This window comes from Pteropus medius, unplaced genomic scaffold (assembly GCF_902729225.1).
Source record: "Pteropus medius unplaced genomic scaffold, Ma_sr-lr_union100, whole genome shotgun sequence".
NCBI lineage: Eukaryota > Metazoa > Chordata > Mammalia > Chiroptera > Pteropodidae > Pteropus > Pteropus medius.
In genome coordinates, this window is record NW_024349798.1 from 6584852 (window position 1) to 6605784 (window position 20933).

General features: G+C 51.1%; 2 protein-coding genes across 5 annotated transcripts in view; one reads left to right on the forward strand and one right to left on the reverse strand.

Annotated features, from left to right (window-relative positions):
- Positions 1-2051, forward strand: part of SEC14L5 (SEC14 like lipid binding 5) — a 42574-nt gene extending 40523 nt beyond the window's left edge. Inside the window, exon 16 of the mRNA XM_039885281.1 lies at positions 1849-2051. Within this exon, the coding sequence (XP_039741215.1) occupies positions 1849-1960 (112 nt within the window). The 3' untranslated portion in view covers positions 1961-2051. The remainder of the gene's footprint in view (positions 1-1848) is intronic.
- Positions 2052-9695: 7644 nt separating this feature from the next.
- Positions 9696-19613, reverse strand: NAGPA (N-acetylglucosamine-1-phosphodiester alpha-N-acetylglucosaminidase). 4 transcript variants are annotated; one of them, XM_039885282.1, is made up of 11 exons: positions 19474-19613; positions 18927-19382; positions 17851-17990; positions 16846-16954; positions 15607-15735; positions 14920-15125; positions 14769-14816; positions 13670-13798; positions 13343-13474; positions 13193-13256; positions 9696-11625 (listed from the first exon to the last, which is right to left on the reverse strand). In XM_039885282.1, the coding sequence occupies exons 1-11, from the start codon at positions 19557-19559 to the stop codon at positions 11415-11417; spliced, it is 1710 nt and encodes a 569-aa protein (XP_039741216.1). In that variant the 5' UTR covers positions 19560-19613; the 3' UTR covers positions 9696-11414. The 4 variants fall into 4 exon arrangements, 3 of the variants coding, with proteins under 3 accessions (XP_039741216.1, XP_039741218.1, XP_039741217.1); XR_005657834.1 differs by lacking the exon at positions 9696-11625 and adding an exon at positions 12128-12933 and having other exon boundaries at positions 13135-13256; XM_039885284.1 differs by lacking the exon at positions 15607-15735.
- Positions 19614-20933: the final 1320 nt, after the last annotated feature.

Below are 20933 nucleotides of genomic sequence, written 5' to 3' on the forward strand. Positions count from 1 at the left end.
CAAGCAAAACCAAGATGCTATGGTGCACACACACTGGGCTGCCAAGCCTGGAGCCCAGTCCAGCTGTGTGTATACACACACACATAGACAACTTATGGTAACCACAAACCTACAAAAAGAAAAAAATGCACAAAAAATAAACAGGAACCCAAACAAAACGCTAAAGAAAATCAGTAAACTGAAAAGGAGAGAGATCAAGAGAAGAAAGGAACAGAGAACTACAAAAACAACCAAAAAAAAAGAGAACAAAATGACAATAAATACATATCTATCAATAATTACTTTAAATGTAAATGGACAAAATGCTCTAATTGAAAGACATAGGTTTGCAGAATTGATTTTAAAAAAGACCCATTTGTATGCTGCCTACCAGGGACTCGTTTCAGATCAAAAGACACACACAGACTGAAAGTGAAGAGATGGAAAAAGATATTCCATGCAAATAGAAATAAAAAGAAAGTTGGGGTAGCAATACTCATATCAGATAAGACTTTAAAATAAAGACTAAAAAGAGACAAGGGCATTGCATAATGATAAAGGGGTCAACCCAAGAAGAGGATATAAGAATGGTAAATATCTACTCACCCAACATAGGAGCACCTAAATATATAAAGCAAATATTAACAGACATAAAGGGAGAAATTGATAGTAATACAATGATAGTAAGGGACTTTAATACCCAATTTAACTCAATAGATAGATCTTCCGGACAGAAAATCAATACAGAAACAATGGCCTTAAATATCACGTTAGAATAGATTGGTTTAATATTTATAGAACATTTCATCCAAAACTGCTGAATAGACATTCTTTTCAAGTGCACGGGGAACATTCTCTAAGACTAATCCCATATTAGGCCACAAAATAAGTCTCAATAAATTCCAGAAGACTGAAACCGTAGCAAGCATCTATTCCAACCACAACAGTGTGAAACTAGAAATCAACTGCAAGAAAACTGGAAAAAACAAACGTGGAGACTAAACAACATGCTACTAAACAATCAATGGATCAAAGAGGAAACCAAACAGGAAATCAAGAAATACCTGGAGACAAACGGGGATTAAAGCACAATTTCCAAAACCTATGGGACGCATCGAAAGCAGTTCTAAGAGGGGGACGTTCATAGCTATTTGGGCCTACCTCAAGAAACAGGAAAAATCCTAAATGAACAGCCTAACTTTACACCTCAGTGGACAGCACAGAGAGAAAACAGGTCCGTCATCGCGGAAAGATCTCCTGGGACAACATCGAACACGCTAACATTCATGTAATAGGGATCCCAGAAGGAAAAGAGAGAGATAAAGGGGCATAAAGCTTATTTGAAGAAATAATGGCTGAAAATTTTCCTAATTTAGAGAAGGAAACAGACATCTAGGTCTCCAGGAAGCATAGTGTTCCAAGCTCTGAAGTTTGGAGCGGGAGTTAACAAGACAAAGTGTGTAGGAGGCACAGACATGCTAAGGTCTCAGGAAAGGGGAGGTGGGCGTCAGAGGAGCTGAAAGGAGATGGGGGCTGAGGCTGGAGATGGAGCTGAGGACTCCCCAGGCTGTGGGATGCTCTCTGGGCCATGCTGGGTCCCCAGGTCAGGGAAACCCCTGAATAGTTTGTGGCAGGCTAGGCTCTGCTCATGGGTACAGGGGTGTAGGGAAATGGGTGGAGCTTCATTTCTCATCATGGCCTCACCTGCTTTTCACTCTGCACTTGCCCTCTGTTGTTGGGGTGATTAGCAGCCCTGTGCAAGGCCCCTGGGCCTCATTTGCAGCATCACCAGCTTTTCCACTGCTGCATGGGCCCCAGGGCTGCGTCTCCACCAAAAGGTAACATTTGTGCTGCTCCCTTCCTCCCCAGGGGCTCCATGTCCAGCCTGGAATCCTGCACCAGCGGCTTCTCCCAGCTCAGCGCTGCCACCTCCTTGTCCTCCTCCGGCCAGTCCCACAGCAGCTCCCTGGTCTCCAGATAGCCAGGATGGAGCCCTGAGAGGCAGCACACTCGCCTCCAGTGTCTGAAAGTGTCTACAAACAGAAGCCATCTTGCTGTGAGACCTGGGACCATGTGGGCTGCTGCCTGGGTCAGGATGCTGCCAAACGCAGGGTCTTTGGAGCTGACGGCAGTAATCAGCTCATGGCCTGCATGTGGCAGGAGCTCTAAGTTAGAACCATCTCCTTTGGGCTTCCTATAATGAAAAGCCAAGGAGTGGGTGGACTACCTTCAGGTGTGCCTGGCCTGGGGGCTCAGGGTTGTCATCGAGCTCATCCTTCCTTTTACTGCTGCCTCTGCTTTCCCTAGGACGGCCTCCATCTCAGGTGCCTTCCCCATTGCCATGGGGCTCTTTCCCTCTCTCCTGCAGAGAGAGCCTCTTTCTCCCAAAGTTCCTCCAACCTCCCAAAATGAGCCTAATCAGCCTGCCTGGGCCCCATGCCCTTTCAGATCCAATCGTGGTTTCTGGAGAAGGGAAAACCCCGATTGGCCAGCAGGGTCCTGTGTCGAATCTGGACCAATCACTGTGTGGGGAGATTGGGGTGCAGTTGTTGATTGGCCAGCCTGGATCGTATGCTTGTCCCTGGAGCCAACCACCTAGTCTGAAAAGCACAAGGGGCCTCTAGGAATATTGAGGTCCCCCCCAGAAGAAGGAGGAAAGAATACTGGGCAGGCAGAAATGACAGGTGTTCACCACAGCATCTGATTCCATAGCGAAGTCCTATATCCCAAGAGAGGTACAGTGAGCAGTTATATGAGTTACAGGCTCTGCTTTCTGTAGGGAGCAGCCTGCCCTGGACTTGAAATCCATTTTCCTATCGCTTGGCTTGGAAGGCCTAACACCGACTTGAAGAGGGTGGGAAGGCACAGGGTTTCTGCTAAGTTCTAGGCAGTGACGAAGCAGCTCCAGCTGCCTTTATACCCCTCTGGAGGTCTCTTTCTCTCCTGGGAGTTCTTTCATTATGACTTTTTTGGTCGTTAAGAAGCCTACATAAAAGGGTAACCATTCATGGGTGTGGGTAACAGGCCCGTCCAGCAGGGCTTGCTTCAGGTGAGGCTAGATCCAGGACCTCAACATGGCATCAGGATATCTCTGTGGGGTGGAGGCTGTGATTTTGTTGCATCTATCCTGGGTCCAATCTGACCCCTAGAACCAGCTCCAGTACTTTCCCCGAGCATAGGAGAGTTTGGGGTCTCCTTGGGGCCTACAGACATTTCTTTTTTCCTCCCCTGGGCCTCCAAAAAGGCAACAGGTCAGAGGTCACCAAGTAGCAGCCTGCAGTCTAATCTGGCCTGCCTTTAGTATTTTTGTTTATAGGGGGATTTTAAACGTGGGGCATTTCATCTAGAAATCAAGATTTCTGGCTTCCCTTAGGCACTTAGGAGAGTTGGTAAAATGCAACCACTATTGCCTCATAAAGGTGACAAACAGTTACCCTGGATGGGGCCACACCAGTCCCCACCCCTCTCTGTCGGCCCAGGCCTAGTCCACATCACTCGCTTGCATTGGACCTCACCGAAATGACTTGGCAGGCTGCCTGGGCTCCAATCTGGGGCCCAGAGGCTGGACATTACTTTTATCTCATAGCCTTGCTTACAGCTGGGGGTGGTCTCTGGCTGACAGAGTTGCTGGGCCTTGCCCAAGGGCTGGGTTTATAACCACAGGGATCATCGCCTTCATCCAGGCTTGGACCGACACAGCAAGGAGAGCAAGCTCTCTTCCCTATGAACCTCAATCCCAAACCTGGAGCCAAAAGGAGACATCCTTCTCCCTGCAGGGAGGGAGCCTCGCCCACCTCCGTGGGTTTTTTGTTTGCTTCTCAGGTATAGGAACAAAATCCAATACTGCATCCTGCATCAAGTTGTGTGTGCACACATGTGCAGGAGAGACAGAGGGAGGGTGATCAGAAACATTCTCAAAACTAATTGTTCCCATGTCACCAGGCATTTATTGCTAAGAGCAATTTGTAACACTGTCGGCTATCTTTAGATGAATTTTTAGCTTCCCTCTAAAAACTAGGTGTTATCCTAGAAGCGTTTTGGGGTAAGCTGCCCTGGCACTCCCTGCACACTTACTGTCTAGGACTAACACCCAGTGAAGGAAGGAGAAGCCTTTGACTTGGGGTTAGAAATGGCTTTTGACAACTGAAACCTAGATCTGCTGATTCGAGAGAGGAGGGTCTGCCATCAGCAGTCCAGCTTTTACAGGTGGAATGAGGGGCCTCAGGCCTGCTTAGCTCTTCCCTTGAGAGCTTGTTCCCTCTCTCAATTTCCCTTTCTCTCTCTCTCCCTCCCCCAAGAAAGCCCCAGCTCAAAACTGGCTTAAGCAACAAAGGGAATTCCCTGATTCCCATAACTGGGATAGCTGAGGATGGGTCTTGTTTCAGGTATGGCTGGATCCAGGAGCCCACTGTCCTCAGGCTCATGTGCTCATCTTCTTGGCCTTTCCCAGGCCTCTTGGCTCTGAATGTCTTGGCACACGGGCCTCATCCTCTCCTCCATCTGATGAGAAGTGGCTGCCGGCAGCCCATAGCTTACAACCACAGTGCTCACCATCTCTAAGGCTGAGAGAGTGTCTTTCCATTTTAAATAGAAAGCCAAAGAAAGTTATGACTGACCCAGCACAAGTCACATGCTCACTCCTGTGGATATATTAGCCAAGGGGCTTGGGGCCCTGTGATCGATATCCCCACGGGAAGCCACGGCGGCATGGGGGAAGGCTAACTGCTAAAGGGCAAGGGGAGCTGGGCCACAGAAGCAGCAGGTGGTCATGGACGGTGGTGTCTGCTGCGGTTCTCCTTTTGTGCTGGAGGTCTTTGGGGCCTATGTTGGAATATCATCAATCAATACGCCATTTTTCTTACCTCTGAGGCTTGAAATTAAAAATCCAAGGAAGGGCTGCTGAGCTCTTGGCTTCTAAATTTCCCTGGACCCCTGGGCTGGGAGCTCCTTGGCTTGGCTTCCTTATCTATCTTGTTCATTAACCTATTGTGACCAGGACAGAAACAACCCACTCGCAATAGGACCTGCCCAGGCCCTGGGTTTAGGCCTCGGTCTTAACATTTAGATGAGGTGGGGTTCGAGCCCCAACCATCCTTCCCCTCGATGTGTAAACCTCCAGCAGGTGACTTCACCTCTCTGTGCCTCAGTTCCCTCATCTGTGAAACGGGGACAGCTGTGCCTACCTCACTCATTGAGTCGTAATGGGATGAAACGAAAGAGTGTAACGTCTACAACCCAGCACACACTTCGCGGAAAAGCATGGGAGAAAAGTCAGCAGTCATTCTGGTTACTGAATGCTTCTCACCCAAAGACTGCAGATGGCTTACTGAGGACGCCTGCTGCTGTTTTTCATGGGACAGACGGCTCGGCACCATGTGCATCCAGAGGAAAGTGGGTGTCGGCCTATCGTCTCCCTCTGACTTTCTCTTTTAGAAACTGCTCGTGTTTTCTGGGCAAATCCACCCACGGGGAAGAGCACCAGTCAGAATGGTGTCTCCACAGAATGAGGGGAGTGTGGGGCTTTTTTCCCACTCTGCACTCTGGAATTTCTCTCCCTGTAACACGAATTGTTCAGTACAAATAGTATAAGTCTTTTCCACACAGTCTGTTTCAGCCAGTAGAACACTGTGTTTCTTGTTAGCCTGATCATTTGCTCCAAGCCAGAAGCATTAAATGTTTTAGATTTGGACATACCTCTCTTCTCTACTTCCTAAAACTGTGGAGGTTTCCCTTGGCTGGTTCAAGAATTACCCAGCTCCTGTTTCTAAGTTTCTAGAGACTTCTCAGTGGGGGTGATGTCACCGTCAGGGGTTGCAAACTGGTTCTTGGGGCTAGGCAGCATAAAAAAAAATCACATTTTTAAATATATAAAGCACAGATATACTGTATTAGTTTCCTGGAGCCACTGTAACAAATTATCACAAACTGGGTGGCTTAAACAGAGATGGATCCTCTCCCAGTTCTGGAATCCAGAAGCCTAAAATTAAGGCTTGGCAGGATCCAGGGGCGAATCCTTCTTGCCTCTTCCAGCTTCTCGTGGCTCCTGGTGCTCCTGGGCTTGTTAATGCCTCAGTCCAGTGTCAACCTCTATTTTTCCTTCTCCCCTGTGTGTCTCTTCTTTTTATTAGGACACTAGCCATTGGTTTTAAGGCCCACTCGAGGTCCTTAACTAATTACATCTGCAAAGACCCTTCTTCCAAGTAAAGCCACATTAGGAAGTTATGGGTAGACATAAATTTTGGGGGACTTTATTAACCTGCTGCCTGTGCATATAGCACATAAACAGATGTACATGCAGTTTATCGATGGTATTAAATGCAGACAGACCCCTGGGGCCCGCTTAGCACTGCTGACTTGTTATCTTGGGGGTAGGTTCCTGGATTCTACTTGCCAGGTATCCAGATGAAGGTGAGGGCCATGCTGTCCATCTTCCTGGGCCACTCTGCCCTGTACCCTAGGGTTTTACCCAAGTCTTAGCATTGTGTCTGAGAACAGCCACCGTCCTGATGTCAGAAAAGGGCAGGGGCCCTGTTCAGGGCACCGCCTGTCCTTCCTGTGAGCTCCCTCGGGACACGGCAGGGGTGCTGGCTGCCACAGACATCATGGGATTCTGAAAAGGCTACCTCGTTTTGGAGCAGGCCAAGGACTGTCACTTAGGAAGCAGAGGAGGTGGGTTCGTGTTACAGTTTAGGCTACATGTTTACACCAGCTCCTGTTACCCAGATCTGCTCAACACATCTCATCTAGGTAGAGGAAGCAGCCCTTGGCCTGCCTCAGTACAGTGTATTCGCTCATTCTCTGTGACCTTTCCATGGATTTCTCTGGAACTAGGGGTGACTCTCAAAGGAACAGGCAGCTGACTCATGAGTGTAGCATGTTGAGAAAGACAGAGTTCCCTGGGGTGGGCAAGCTGGGATCAGGTCTGCACCTCAGATCACTGCTGACGTCTGTCTCGGCAGAATCACCTTCCTGGGGAGCCCCCTGGGGTTTGGGCCTGGAGAGTGCAGAATACACTGGGGGCTCCCTGTGGCCCAGAGGCTTCCTCTGGGACCAATTCTCCCTCTGAGGCCAGGGCCTGCATCCAAGGCAGACACCTCTGGGGACTCCATGGAGGTGAGTCTCAGAGCACTAGCAGTGGGAGTTTGGGTGGGGCATGGAAGAAGCTGGAAAGAGTAAAAGGCCCTGGGTGGCTCCCAGGAATGTCGGATGCAGCTGTGGCTTTTTCCACAGCCCATTTACCTTCCCCTCCCTTCATTCCGCCCCCTACTCCATGCCAGCAAGGCATTTCTGAGGAACGTAGGTCCCCAGGAAGCACAATTTGAACCCTCTCACTTAAAAGGTTTCTAGAGCCAAGATTTTTCTGAGACAGACCCCTTTGAGAATCTGTTGAAAGCCATAGGCATCACACTAGAATGCCTCTTCAGTTTCAGGGCTCCTCCTCAGAGCCCTCAAAAGCCCGCTCACTGACCCCAGAATTGGAACATTTTTGAGGAGTCTTTCCTGATGCTAAAGTTTTATAAAGAGCATCCCAGCAGCTGAGATATGTGTCACCATGGTAACTGCCCAGCACACAGAACTCTCAGGGTTCCAAGTCAGGCCATCAGGACTTCTGGTCCATGTTCTGTGCCCAGGGGTCTTCCGTCACTATCACGAGGTGGGGAGGGGGCTCTTGTACTGTCATAACTGATTCATGTTAATCCCCAACTTCCAATCCTAAAGCTTCATGACTTTAGCTCTTGTATATTTGTGTCACACGTGTCCCCCTACTACCAAAGGTAGTATTAGAATCTTGAACATTTTTCTGCCCCCCTGCTGCATGTTCCATCTAAGCTCAGCAAATGCCTTAGTCTAAAATGTGCCTTCCCTGGAATTATGAGTGTCAGACTCTGGGTTGCCAGAGACCCAGAAATCCAATAGAGTTCTGCCTCAAGCAAAAATGGGGATTTATTGATCTAAATATGGCTTCAGGTACAGCTGAATCCAGGGGCTCAAAAGCTATCCCCTTTCTCTCCTGGTTCAGTTGTCCGTATTGGTTCTACTCTCCTGCTCCCTGTGGCCCACACCATGGAGGCTGGAAAATCTGGACAGTTTCTTTCCCCCAGTTCTAGAAGTTCCAGGGTGGGCTCTGATTGGCCAACTGAAACATATGCCTGTTTCTGAACCATTCATAGTTGCCACCTGGACTTAGAGGAAGAGGATGTTACCAGCCAAACCACAAGGATGGAGAATGGGGGACAGGGAGTACCCCAAAGGCAAACTGATGGAGATTTGGGGTTGCAGCTCTTGATGCCCTCCCCGCTTCCCTTCATTAGCGTGGAGGGCATCTGGATACAAGAAAACTGCAAGTTTCTCTCCGATGGCTACCTCAAGCATGTTTGCCAGTATAGTGCAGAGTGGAAGTGCCAGGAGTTAACCTCCAGGAGCAGCCCTCAACCCAAGAGGAGTGAGTGTGGGCTGATAAACCTGACAGCTTCCCCTGCCCATGGGTGGCACAGGTGCTTGCTACTGAGGCCCCAATGGGGTAAGCCCGGCTGCCCACATTGGGAGCTGCTCACCAATGCACTGTGTACGGGCTGCCCTTCTTTCTCCCCAACCCAGGGCTTCTCAGGGTCACCTCCAAAATACACTACCTGCTCTTACATTCTTGTCTCAAGTTTTGCTGCTAGGAGGACCCAGCCTCAGGTGGGGTGGTTACTAAGAGGGACTGGATGTTGGACAAAAATAATGGATACCCCTATGAAAAACTAAAAATCCTTGGGGCCACAGGGAAGGCAAACGTGTCCCAGTCACTGAACCAGGGGCTCCTCCAGCACATCATGACGAGCCCTCTTCAGGTACTGCAGTGCTCCTTGGGCCTGGAAACCAGAAGCCTCTGCACCAAACTGCAACTTTCCAACTCAGCTGCCAGCCCCCGCCAAGGACAGATAGAGACGCCTTTTGCAGAGGGCAGCTTTCAGGCCAAGGGTTTCCACAGCCTGTTGCCTCAAGACCCTGGATGGGGTGGGGTGGGGGCTCCCTGTAGATTCCTGGACCCTCCACCCAAGATTCTGACTGAGTGGGTCTGGGATGGGGTCAGAAGTCTGCAATCACAGAACACTCCTGGAGAATACATTCCGACCTGCAGCCAGGCTTGGGAACTGTCTTAGGAATATGCCAAAGTGATCCTGAGGTGCCTGGGAACTTGTCTGAGCTCTTGTCACTATGTCCTACCCTTGATCGCTGGGACCCAAACATCAAAGCAGCCTGGGGCCACTTGGTGCATTTAAAGAAAGCGAAATACAAAATGAACCTTCCAGGTGGAGTTGAAACACAAGCTTCCGGGAGGAACACGGGAACTTGGTTGCTTCCATTTCCAGGAGGAAATAAAAACATGTAGCACTTGGCTGGTTCCTCAAACACGTGACTGTCCCTAAGTTCCCAGATACACTGAGAATGCCCTGTTGCCATCCTTCTCCTCCCTCCAACCTGGGTTGCAAACCAGGAGATGGGCTGAGTGAGGAGGTAAAACCTTTAGTGGCCCAGTGGGCAAGGATCCCTGTCTCTACCTTGACCTCAACCCTGAGCCGGCCCCCTGGGGAACAAGACACTACAAGAAAACAGCTACATTCTCAGCTGTGGGTCCCAGATCGGCCCCCAGCTGGCCCTGCTGAAATCACTGATCCTAGCCCAGATCAACAAAACCACCCAGTTGACCCTAGAATCATGAAAAATAATAATTTTCCATAAGCAGTAACTTGTTTAAAGTCACCAAGTTTTGGGCTGATTGATTAGGCAGCAGTAGATAGCTATTACAATTTACCGTGTCTTAGTCTGCTTGGGCTGCTATGACAAATACCACAGACTAAATGGCTTACAAACAACAGACACTCATCTCTCACAGTTCTAAGAGGCTGGAAGTCCAAGATCAAGGTGCTGGCACATTCGGTTCTTGGAGAGGGCCTGCTTCCTGGCTTGTTGACAGCGTCCGTCTCGCTGTGTGCTCACGTGGCTTCTTCCTTGTAGAGAGGTTGTACTCCAGTCTTTCCCATTATTAAGGTGCTAATTCCATCATGAGGGCACCACTCACGACCTCATGTAACCTTCACTAAAATAAAGGCCTCACTACATTGGGGGGTGAGAGACTCAACATGAATTTGGGGGAACACAAACACGCAGTCCATCATGTGCATAGGTCTATGTGAGGATCTGTTGAAAGCTGCAGCACCTCCCCCACCAGAACAGCTAACAGTGTGATACATATTCATGCGGTGAGGGGGCGAGCTGCCAGGCACCTCTTGAAGAAAGAGTGGCCACAAGCTACCCTGAATCAGAGCTGTCAGGCCATAGGGAAGGGGAGTCAGTTGCTGGGGCTGCGATGAACTGGAGAAGGTTGGGGCGGGGCGGGGGTGGGGGTGGAGGGAGCTGGCTGTACATCCTCAGCTCCGGAAAGTTGTTGCCTAGTGAGGGCATCAGCTGGGGCCGCTAGCTCTCTTAAAGTGAAACCAGAAACCTGGAGTGGTTAATCTTTTGAAACACAGGCTATAATTTAAATTTCATTAAAGTGCAGTGTGCACTAAACCTTTTCCGCTCAAAGCATGGTCTGCATGGTCCTAGCACCAGCAGCCTCAGCACCACCTGGGAGTTTGTTAAGACTTAAATTCTCAGCCCCAGGCCATAATCTGCATTTTAATAAGATCTCCAGGTGACTCAGGTACACATTAAAGTAAGAAACCCCTGATTAAACAAAAACCATCAGGGAGTTGGAGGTGCTCTGGGCTGCCTGTTCACGACTTCTGATTCAGGTTAAGTAGCCCCACCTGGTAAGACCCAGGAGCACCCGGAAGTCCATGATTCCAAATTCAGGCTCCACCTGGGGGCTCCTTTAATTTAAGTGGTATAAAAACCCTCAGCGGCAGGACGACAAAATAGAAACCTTGTAAACATGATTTCGTACCCCCATTCCTTCTAAGTTGCTTCCTGTGACAGGAAATAGAATTTTCATTGGCAAATTCGGTGATAAGGTCTGTAGAAAAGGGTTCGGTCCCCTGATGTGGCCATCATCTCCTTCAACCACCCCTCTCCAAGAGGGCTGGCTGGACTCTGCCACTTGGTCATGACGCGGTCATGGTGGGTTCCGTTCGTTAGCAGGGCTTGCCTCAGGAGGCCAGAGATTCTTTGGCAGGGGTGCAGGCCCCCAGGGGACAGGCCTCACTGGGCAGCAGACACAGGCAGGCAGGGAAGGAAGCAGTCTCCTCCAGGGAGCACTGTATTGCTCAGGTTGCAAGTGCCATGGTAGACAGCCAGGTGAGGGGCCAAGGCACAGATGCTATCAGAAGCTTGGCTTGGCACTGGGGCCGAGACCACCCATGTGGACAGAGGCCTTGGACTCCCCCTGCAGAAGTCAGATCGCGTTGAAACGAGCCTCCAGAACAGGCCATGACGGAGAGCTGGAGACTTCAGTCCTTGAAGGGGTTGTGAATGTCCCCTGACTGCTCCTTCTCGGTGGCTAGGAGCTCACCATTCATCTCCTGCAGTGGGTGGTAGACGTAGGCCCCATCCAGATGCCGGCTCCGCTCTGCTCTGGAGCCGAGCAGCAAAGATACGTTCACCACTGTGCTGATCAGCAGAAGGAAAACCAGGGCCAGGGTAAGGGCCAGCCAGGTGGTCCTGGGGGCAGGAGAGAAACCCCAAGCGGGGGTTGTTGGGCCGATTTGAAGCTAGGGGAGTGCTGGAGGGACATTCCTTCCTCCCCTCACTTCACTCCACCCAGAACAGGGGCAGGGAGTAGGGGCTTCCAGAGACCACATGGGGACTGTCAAGGAGCAAATGGGCCAGGTGGGGCTGGGACCTACTCCAGACCCATGTTCAGGGAGCACCGAGGACAGTGGCTACGTGGGATGTAGCCGGTGCTGCCACATTCTCTCATATTTCAAGAGAAACCATGAGTAAAAAGGGTTTTACATAAATGTTCCTGATTTTCAGATGCTGCTAATAAATCTTTAAAACTGTGAAATTGTGCAAACACACTCAGAAGACCTAACCCATTCCTGGGAGACAGCAGTTTGCACCCTGTGCTTCAGAGGACTATGACAATTGAGGCTGGGCCCTCGAAACAGATGGAGCAGGGAGAACCCTTCTTCCAAGGCAGGAAATAAAGAGACAGGGTGAGGGTCTTTTAATGATCTTTTTTCATTCCTGTGAATCTTTAGCTGAAGACCTCAACACAAAAGTGGAAAGCAGAAGCTTGCCGGGGGCTGGGCTTGTAGCTATGCCCGTCAGCCCCCCACTGCTCCCTTTCCCCGGATGCCAATAGGTTCAAGGTCTGCAATGTGGTGGGGGTTGGGGTTGGGGAGGGTGGGAGAAGGGTGGTGGCTCAAAGTCTCACCCCTGAGGAGTTTGAGTTTCAGGCCAGGGCGTGAAGCTCCTGGAGCCACTGTCCCTGCTCTGGTGTATTTTCAAAGCACATTTCCAGCTTTCTCCAGGCCTCACCCCACCCAGGCACACAGGGTCAGGACCTCCAGGGAGGACCTGGCAACTGCATTACTGATGAGCTCCCACGTGTTGCTTCTAGGACAACCCCGGAGGGCTCTTCATTCATACCCATACCTGGTTCCCATCCCCAGAAGGGGGCTGGGGTAGGGCAGCGCAGGCCTGGCTATGGGAGGTGAGAACCATGAGAAGCGAGGTTCTCAAAGCCAGTCCCAAGACCATCTGTGTCGGCATCACCTGGAATGCAGGTTCATGGCTCCACCCCAGACCTCCCAAGGCAGGAAGTCCCGGAGTGGTGCCCAGCACTCTTTTAATATACCCTCGTCTCTAAAGTCAAGTTTGAGACCCACTGCATTAGAAAGTAAAGCTGCCAACACAAGGCCTGAGCGCAGAGATGCCTGGGAAATGATGCCAATTACTCCAAGCCTGGTGCCTCTGCACCAAGAGCTGCGAAGACACGTCCTGAGTGTCCTGGCCAAGTCCACGCCTGCCCCCTCGACTCCCACTGGGGTGGTAACCAGGCTCCTTCTCACCATCTCCCTGAGAGTGTCCAGGCTCCTTCTCACCATCTCCCTGAGAGTGTCAGCTGTGACACTCCCTGTGCTTATGTCAGAGAAATGTTACCTGGATGCCTAGCTGCCTTCTGCTAGTCTCGCCCAGTCCCTGAGCAAAAGCCACACCTCCCAGGTGGAGGGAAGGGGACTCCTCTTCCCATCACTGCCCCAGGTCCTCCCAAAACACCTACCCGGTGAGAAGGGAGAGTTCTCCCGTCTGCAGGGTGACTTCAGATGGCGGGAGACACTGCTTTGCTGTAAGACATCAGGGTGAGGCTGAGGGGTAGGGACGGAGTAGGTCTGCCCTCTCCTGCCCCTAGGGGGCTTGGAAGGAGCTGTACCTTGGGAGAGGATGCTGTTCAAGGTGGGTGCCCAGGTGAGATTGCAACTGCCAGTCTGGGGGTCACAGGGACACTGGTGTTCACATTCGCAAGGTTTCTGACAGCCTGGCCCGTGCCAGCCGAGGGGACATTCTGCAGAGAGGAGATGGGAAGATATGGGTGGGGGCCTCGGTGGTAGGGCCCCTCTCTGCACTGACAGGATGGGCCCCAAGTATGTGCAGAGCCCGGCTAAAGGAAAGGGACCCCGCCACACTCCCCCAGGCCAGACCCTGGAGGTGCCCTGGGTGGTGTTCCCGCCTGGCCGACTCAGGGGCCTACCCAGCTTACCCTGAACACAGGTGTCTCCAGTGAAGCCAGGGGGACAGGTGCAGGTCCCCTGAGCCAGGTCACAGGCTGCTCCATTCTGACACTGGCACTTCTTGGCACAGTCCTCGCCAAAGGAGCCATTGCTGCAAGCTGGGATGGGGGAAGGGAGGTCTTTGCAAAACTGTCCCTGTCCCTCCCAGGCTGTGGCCAGCAGGGTTGTGAATGGACCTCAGCCACCCCGAGCGGCCTTTAGGCTCACATATTCTCCCAACAGTTACTGAGACTGTGCCAGGCCCTGAGGCTGTCCCTCATGAAGCTTCCAGTCCAGGAGGGCAGGCGGCCAGGAAGCCAGAAAGCAAACATCTAAGTAACAAGTGAGGACAAGCACCGCAGGGACATGACCTCATGGCAGCAGCAAACCACTGTGGAGGTGAGGCAGGGAGGTCTCTGAGGATATGACATTAGGCTGAGACTTGGAGAAGAGGAGCAGAGGGGAGCATAGTGCGTGTGGAGGTGCTGGAGCACCTGGGGCCTGGCAGGTCACAAGAAAGAATTCAGGTTTTTACTTAATGCAAAAGCCACTGAAGGGTTTAAGCAGTGAATGGTTGTAGTGGGCTGAATTGTGTCCCCTCAAAAGATATGTCGTAATCCTAAAACCTGTGAACGGGCTTATTTGAAAATAGGGTCTTTGCAGATATAATTAAGGATCTCAGGATGAGATCATCTTGGATTAAGAGTGGGCCCTAAATCCAGTGATCAGGGGTCCTTGTAAAAAGAGATCAAAGAGAGAGACTGAACACACAGGGAGCCACCAGGAGCTGAAAGAGGCAGGAAGGAGCCTCCCCTAGACGATACAGAGGGAGCATGACTTTGCTGACACCTTGATTTTGGAGTTCTGGCCTCCAACTGTAAGAGATTTCTGTTGGTTTAAGCTGCCCAGTTTTGGGAATTTGTTGCAGCAGCCCCAGGACATTAATGCAGTGATTTACACGTGAGGTGAGAGCGGGAGACAAGAGGCAAGCGATGTGCAGACCAGGAAGCAAGGATGAAGGCAGCTGCCACACTCACCCTCTCCCCATGTGCCCAGGGGCTGGGGAGGGACTGGCCTGGTGGCTTTTACCTTCACTGCAGTTGGACCCTGTCCATCCAGCTTCGCAGCGGCAGCCGGCTGCCAAGACAAGACCGAGAAGGTCAGGTGAGGGTCCAGGCAGGGCCCGGCAGGGAGAGCTGGGAGCCCAGGTCAGAGCTGACTCCCCAGAGCCCTCACTCACTCTCTGTGCAGAGTCCGTGCTGGCTGCAGTTGGAGGGGCCGCAGTCCAGCTCGTTGCAGGCGGCACCCCGCCAGAAGTGCCCCGTGCACTGACAGTGCCCCTCCACGCAGGTCCCATGGCCACTGCAATCCGGAGGCTGGCAGCGGGGCTCATGCACACACACCACAGTGGACACACTTCGAGGACAGCGCCACATGTTGTCCTGGCTGCAAGGGGACAGCGTTTGAAGAGACGCTGCAGTGCTGGCCATCTTCAGCCAGCCTCTCCAACTCCCTACAGTAGCTCATGAGAGCTGCCTCTCTCTCCACTGTCCCATCTCCAGACTTTTATAAGTAATTCCCAACCCCACAATCCCTCCGACCCCAGGGCCTTTGCAGATGCTGTTCTTGCTGCCAGAAGGCTCTCCTATGCCCCTGCTTAGCCACCTCCTCTTCCTTCAGATTTCGGCTCATGCTTCATTATCCTGAGAGGTTTTTTCTGACCAATCAACTTCCTGTCACCAACTTAAGTAGCACTGGTACACTATGCATACTTCCTGTAAGAACGAGAGGCAGGGATCTCAGTTCTTCCTGTTCACTGCTGAATCCCCAGAGCCTGACACAGAGTAAGTACTCAATATTTGTTGAATGAGACAGTTGGGGACAAGCCTGAACTTGGACCTCAAGAAGAGGGCTCTGATATGCTTACCAGTGATCTGATGGGTAACTGGACAAGGTTCCACTGAGCACGAAGGTGGCGGAGCCTCCTCCATCCAGGTTGATGGCATTGACTACATCCTGTTTCAGCAGGAACTCTGCCATCTCCCACAGGTTAACGCTGCGGCACAGGGGCAGTGATGTTGACTGTGCCCACCACCATTTCCAGTTTAATTCTTCTTACTTTCCATGGTGGACAATATCATGCCCATAGTGGCAGGCAAATTTTTAAATGGCCCCCCAAAGATGTCTTGTCCTAATCCCTACAAGCTGTGTATATGAGATCACTCCTGTGCTTATGTTACATTACGTGGCTGTCAGTAATTCCCAACCCCACAATTACATTACGTGGGTAATGTCCACGAATCGGGGCACTGTCCACGAATCGGGGCACTGGCCTGGATTATCTGGGTAGGCCCAGTGGAATCGCAAGAGCCCTTAAAAGCAGAGAACTTTCTTTGGCTGGTGGCGGAAAAGGAAGTGAGAGATTGGAAACATAAGGGAATCAGAAGGATTCGACACACCTCTGCTGGCTTGAAGATGGGGAGGGTACACATGAGGAGGAATGTGAGTGGCCTTAGGAGCCGAGGCTCCAGCTGAAAGCCAACAAGGACACACAGACTTCAGTCCTACAACTACAAGGAACTGCATTCTGCCGACAACCCGAATGAGTTGGGAAGAGGATTCTTTCCCAGAAGTTCCAGGTAAGCACCCTGCCTGGCCAACAGTTTGACTTTGTGGGATGTCCTAAACACATACATAGCCCAGTGAGCCCTCCAGATTCCTTACCTACACAACGATGATCTGACAAATGGGTGGGAATTTGTTATGCAGCAACAGCAAATTAATACGCTCTCTTTACAGAGGAGGGAACTGCGTCTGAGAGGGTGAGTGACTAACCTGTCTATGGCCATAGAGCTGGCAGATAGCCAAGACGGGACTGGAACTGAGGTCTTCTCCCTGATAACTTTGTGATCATTTTCTTTTACCCCAACTGGAGCTCAGGAGGGAGGAGGCCTAAGCTGGGGAGACTGAGAGGATGTGTGTGGAGGAATAAGAGTTCTTAGAAGTAGGACAGATCTAGGGACCCTCTTCCTGTTGAAAGGCGGGGGACAGATGGGTAAGAACATCCCCAGGCAACTGCTGGGGGTCAGAAGGACAGCTGTCTGGGTTCGAGTTCTTCAGAGTAGGACTCAGCCCAGGCTCACAGGCTCTGGTTTCCAGCACTCACCCCCGCTGCTCTGTTTGCCCGTCTGCATGGAAGAGCACCAGCTGCCCCTTCCGGTCGTGGCCCACAGCCGTCCTGGCCGATATCACATTCACAAATTTGCTGAAGGAACCTGAAGGAGAAGCAGCCTGGGTGATCAGTGGCCCTTTGGGAGGGCTTCACGGCTCTGCCTGACACTTCCTCAGTCCAACACCACCTTCCAGGCCACACCGTCCAGTGTTTCCTTGACTTCCCCCTGCCCCATCCCAGTTAGTGTCCACATAGTAGCCAAAGGGTTAAGTGTAAATCAAGTAATGTCAGCCTCCAGGTGAAAACCCTCTTATGGCTTCCATTGTTCTTAGAACAAAATTCAAACACCTTACCAAGGCCCGGCATGACCATCATGGCCTGCTCTTAGTAGCTCATCTCCTGGGGCTCCCCTCTCACTACCCTGCAGCAGCTCTCTGTTTCCTCTAGCTGGACTGTACTTCTCCCCAGCTCTCCCCGTGGCTTCCTCCTTCCGATCTAAATCACCCCCTTATGAGGCCATCCCTGACTGCTTAGTCCAAAATAGTCCATTTCCACATTAGGGCCATGGTGTACTTCCCTGCTCCAGTATTCCACATTCCAATGTGGTTCTCAAAACTTGAGTGTCCATCAAAATCACCCAGGCGGCTTGTTAAAACACACAACCTTGGGCCTCACCCCCAGGGACTCTGATCCTGTAGGTCTGACGCGGGCCTGAAGTTCTGCATTTACATCAAGCTCCTGGGTGACGCATCTTAGCAGCACTTCTCTATTTCTTGCCCATAGCTCCTTTCCTCCACCTACCCCCTTACCCCGAACTTTAATTTTCTTAGCACCTACCACTTCTTTTAGCCCACTATGTATCTATTTTCTCTCTTATATATTGAACAAGCACCTTATCTGTCTTAATCTCTGATTCCCGGTACCCAGAACAGTACTTGTTGAAAGCCTTTCCACAGGACCCCACTGGTTCACAGAAGGGCTGTTGCCACCCGGCCCCACCTGTCTCCTGTGTCTCTTCACACTCGGCCGCCTGGCTCTCGTTGATGTAGACACTTCCATTGCGAATCAGCCACACAACTCCACTCAGCAGCTGCACAAATGGATTCTTAGTGTCCAACACTTCCTCTTCAGTCAGGTACCTGGACAAAGGGAAGGTGTGAGGTGCACTTACCTATGGGGGGCAGCTGCAGATAGTGGGGTTTCTTTCCTACTGCACCCTCAACAGCCTGGCTGCTTGATTGATTCCTCTTTCTGCCCCAGGAACCTGACCGGTCTTGATCCTGAGCAGCCTTAAACAGTCTACAAGGTAGACTACACTTAATAAAAACAACCATCCCTAACAGATCTCAATGTTCATCTATGGCCTTCAATTTCCCAGGCTGAAACTCTGGCCAAACTACCACGGGATGTCTGTACAGCTCTTCACTGATCTCCTTGCTTCTACTATGGCCCCACCAGCCTAGTCTCCAGCCAGGTTTAGAGCAAGCTTTTAAATAACCATAGTCAGTACTGTCATCCTGATTCTCTGCTCATTCCTTCGGTCTCTGGTACACACCGAGTTCCTATGCACCTCTGAGCCTTAGTGCTTGCTGTTACTTTTGACTGCAATGCTTTTCCTCCAGTTCCAACCCTGGTTAACTTGTGATTAAACTTCAAGTTTCAACTCAAAGGTCATCTTCTCAAGCCTTTCCTGACGACACTCCCTAAAATCAACTCTATTTACAAGAGGTTCACCTTGTTCATTGCTTTGCTACACACACACAATTTTATTTTTTCTTATTTCCCTGACTTTTATTTCTGTTTTTTACTAATGAGAGAAGTCCGCGAAGGTAGAGGCTGTGTGTGCGTGTTCACTGCTATATATATCCCCAGTGCGCAGCATTTCCTGACACAAAGCAACTCTCAATGACAGAGGATGACGAATAAACCTTGCAAGGAGGGTATTACTATCTCCATTTTGCAGACGAGGAAACGGAAGCTAAGTTTAGTGAGGTGACTTGAACACAGTCGCATGGCTACATCCCGAATCTCAGGCTTTCTGCCCTCGACAGTTACGGGGCTTCCTGCCTCCTCACCCTGTGACCAGAGTCCCGTCGCGGCGGATCCCGAACTGCGCGTTCTGCAGCCCCCCGGCGCTGCTCACCCGCTGCCCGTCGCTCACCACGTTCCCCAAGCACTCGCCCGTGTCCATGCGGAAGAAGCCGCCATTCTGGGCGACGCTGCAGCCGGCCGCCCGCACCGTCTCCTCCACCGTGGCGCGGCGCCTCGACGCGCAACCGCCCGGCCCGCCGGGTTCCAGCACCGAGAAGGTGCGTAGGGGCTCGGCGGCCCGCGTCAGGTGGCCAGTCACCGCACGGTCCGCGAAGTGCGAGACGAAGGTGCGCACCGCGGGGCCGCGGGTGCCGGGGGTCGCGGGGGAAGGCGGCCAGCTCTCGTGTTCTAGGCTGCCAGTGCGCACCCTCGCGCAGTCCCGGGCGGAGCGCGCGCGCATGCCGGAGTACGGCAGCAGCAAGTCATCGTCGAGGGAGGGCCTGCAGGGTTGGAGAGGCCGTAAGCTCGGAGGGTTGTGCCCCGGGTCGGGGGACCCCCGAACCAGGCTCACACCCCGGGAGCTGTACTCACCCCCAACCGAAGCCGCCGGACGCCTCCCAGAAGAAGCTGAGCAGCGAAAGGAAAAACAGAAGCCAGCATCCCATGGAGGCCGCCATGTTGGACTCGAGCCTCCGGTCACGTGGGTTCGACCCACGTTACTCAAGACCTCTGGTGGCAGCTTTCAGTTTTGACAATTGCTACCTTTTGGATCTCTGATAGGGGAGGATCTCGGCCTGTCATTTACCGTGCTTTTAGGGGAAGGGCGTGGCGCTGGGGGAGTGGCAGGAGCTTTTTATATTGATGTAATTTCAAACCTACAGGTTTTTTTTGTACTTATTCATACATATTTTTTTCTGAACTATGTTTAGCTGTGTTGCATACATCTTTATCCTTCACCGCAATACTTCACTATATATAGTGTCTACCAACAAGAGCATAAGCACATAAGCACAGGTCAAGTAAAATCAGGACATTTTCTATTGATAGAGTTCTATTAAGTGAGCCACAGTTCACATTCGAATATTGTCAAGTGTCCCTATCATGTCCCATTAAAAAAGAGACGACAGGCCCAAAATGGAGTCCCTTGTGCTACACCTGAGGTCGCCAAACGGAGACTTAATACCTAACCCAACTGTAGTTTCGGCCTCTCCTAGGAAGGTAATCTTAACATGTCAGTCTGGAATTCCCTGGCCAGCACTACAGAGGTAATGTGTGTGGACAAAAAAGGGGTTTTCCAGAAAGTAACCTTACATAGTATGCTTATTACAAAATCCTAATTGGGCAAGTCATAGACAGCCCATAGACTGTCCCTCAGGCATATAACTACTTTAGTAAAAGGCTTATCTTTGCCTTAAGCAAGCCCTACCCATCGTTTCTGTGCATCTAGGTTAACACACCCACCTTTGAAGTGCCCCCTCTTAGGCCCCTCCTTCTAAAGCATAACCACCCTCAAGAGAACACATAATCTTAACTAGTCTGTACTCCAGTCCCTGCTTTGCTTTCTTACACCTTCATGTTATCTTCCTTCAATCCATCTTTAATCACAAATGCATAAAAGAGATTGCGAACTGTTATTCTCTGAAGCGTTTTTGTCAGTCTGTTGAGATCCTGCTTCCAGGGGTTTCCTCTGGCTCAAATAAATTGTTTATAAAAATTCTCTACAGGTGTGGACTTCTTACATCGACACCTGTCTGATAGACACCTTTCACCCCTTGAAGGAGGTGATCTTGCCTGAAACAATTCACTCTTTTTCCCCCCGTCTGCCTATAAAAGCCTTCCATATAGCTCCTTGGAATTCTTTTTTAATTGCTAGGTGGGATGCTGCCCAATTTGTGAATCAGTGAATAAAGCTAATTAGACCCTCAAATTTATGCAGTTTAATTTTGTTTTTTAACAGTCCTTTTATAGCTATTTCCCCCACATCCAGGAGCCAGTCCAGGAGCTGTATTTAGTTGTCATGTCTCTTTGGTCTCCCTGAATCTGGAACAGTT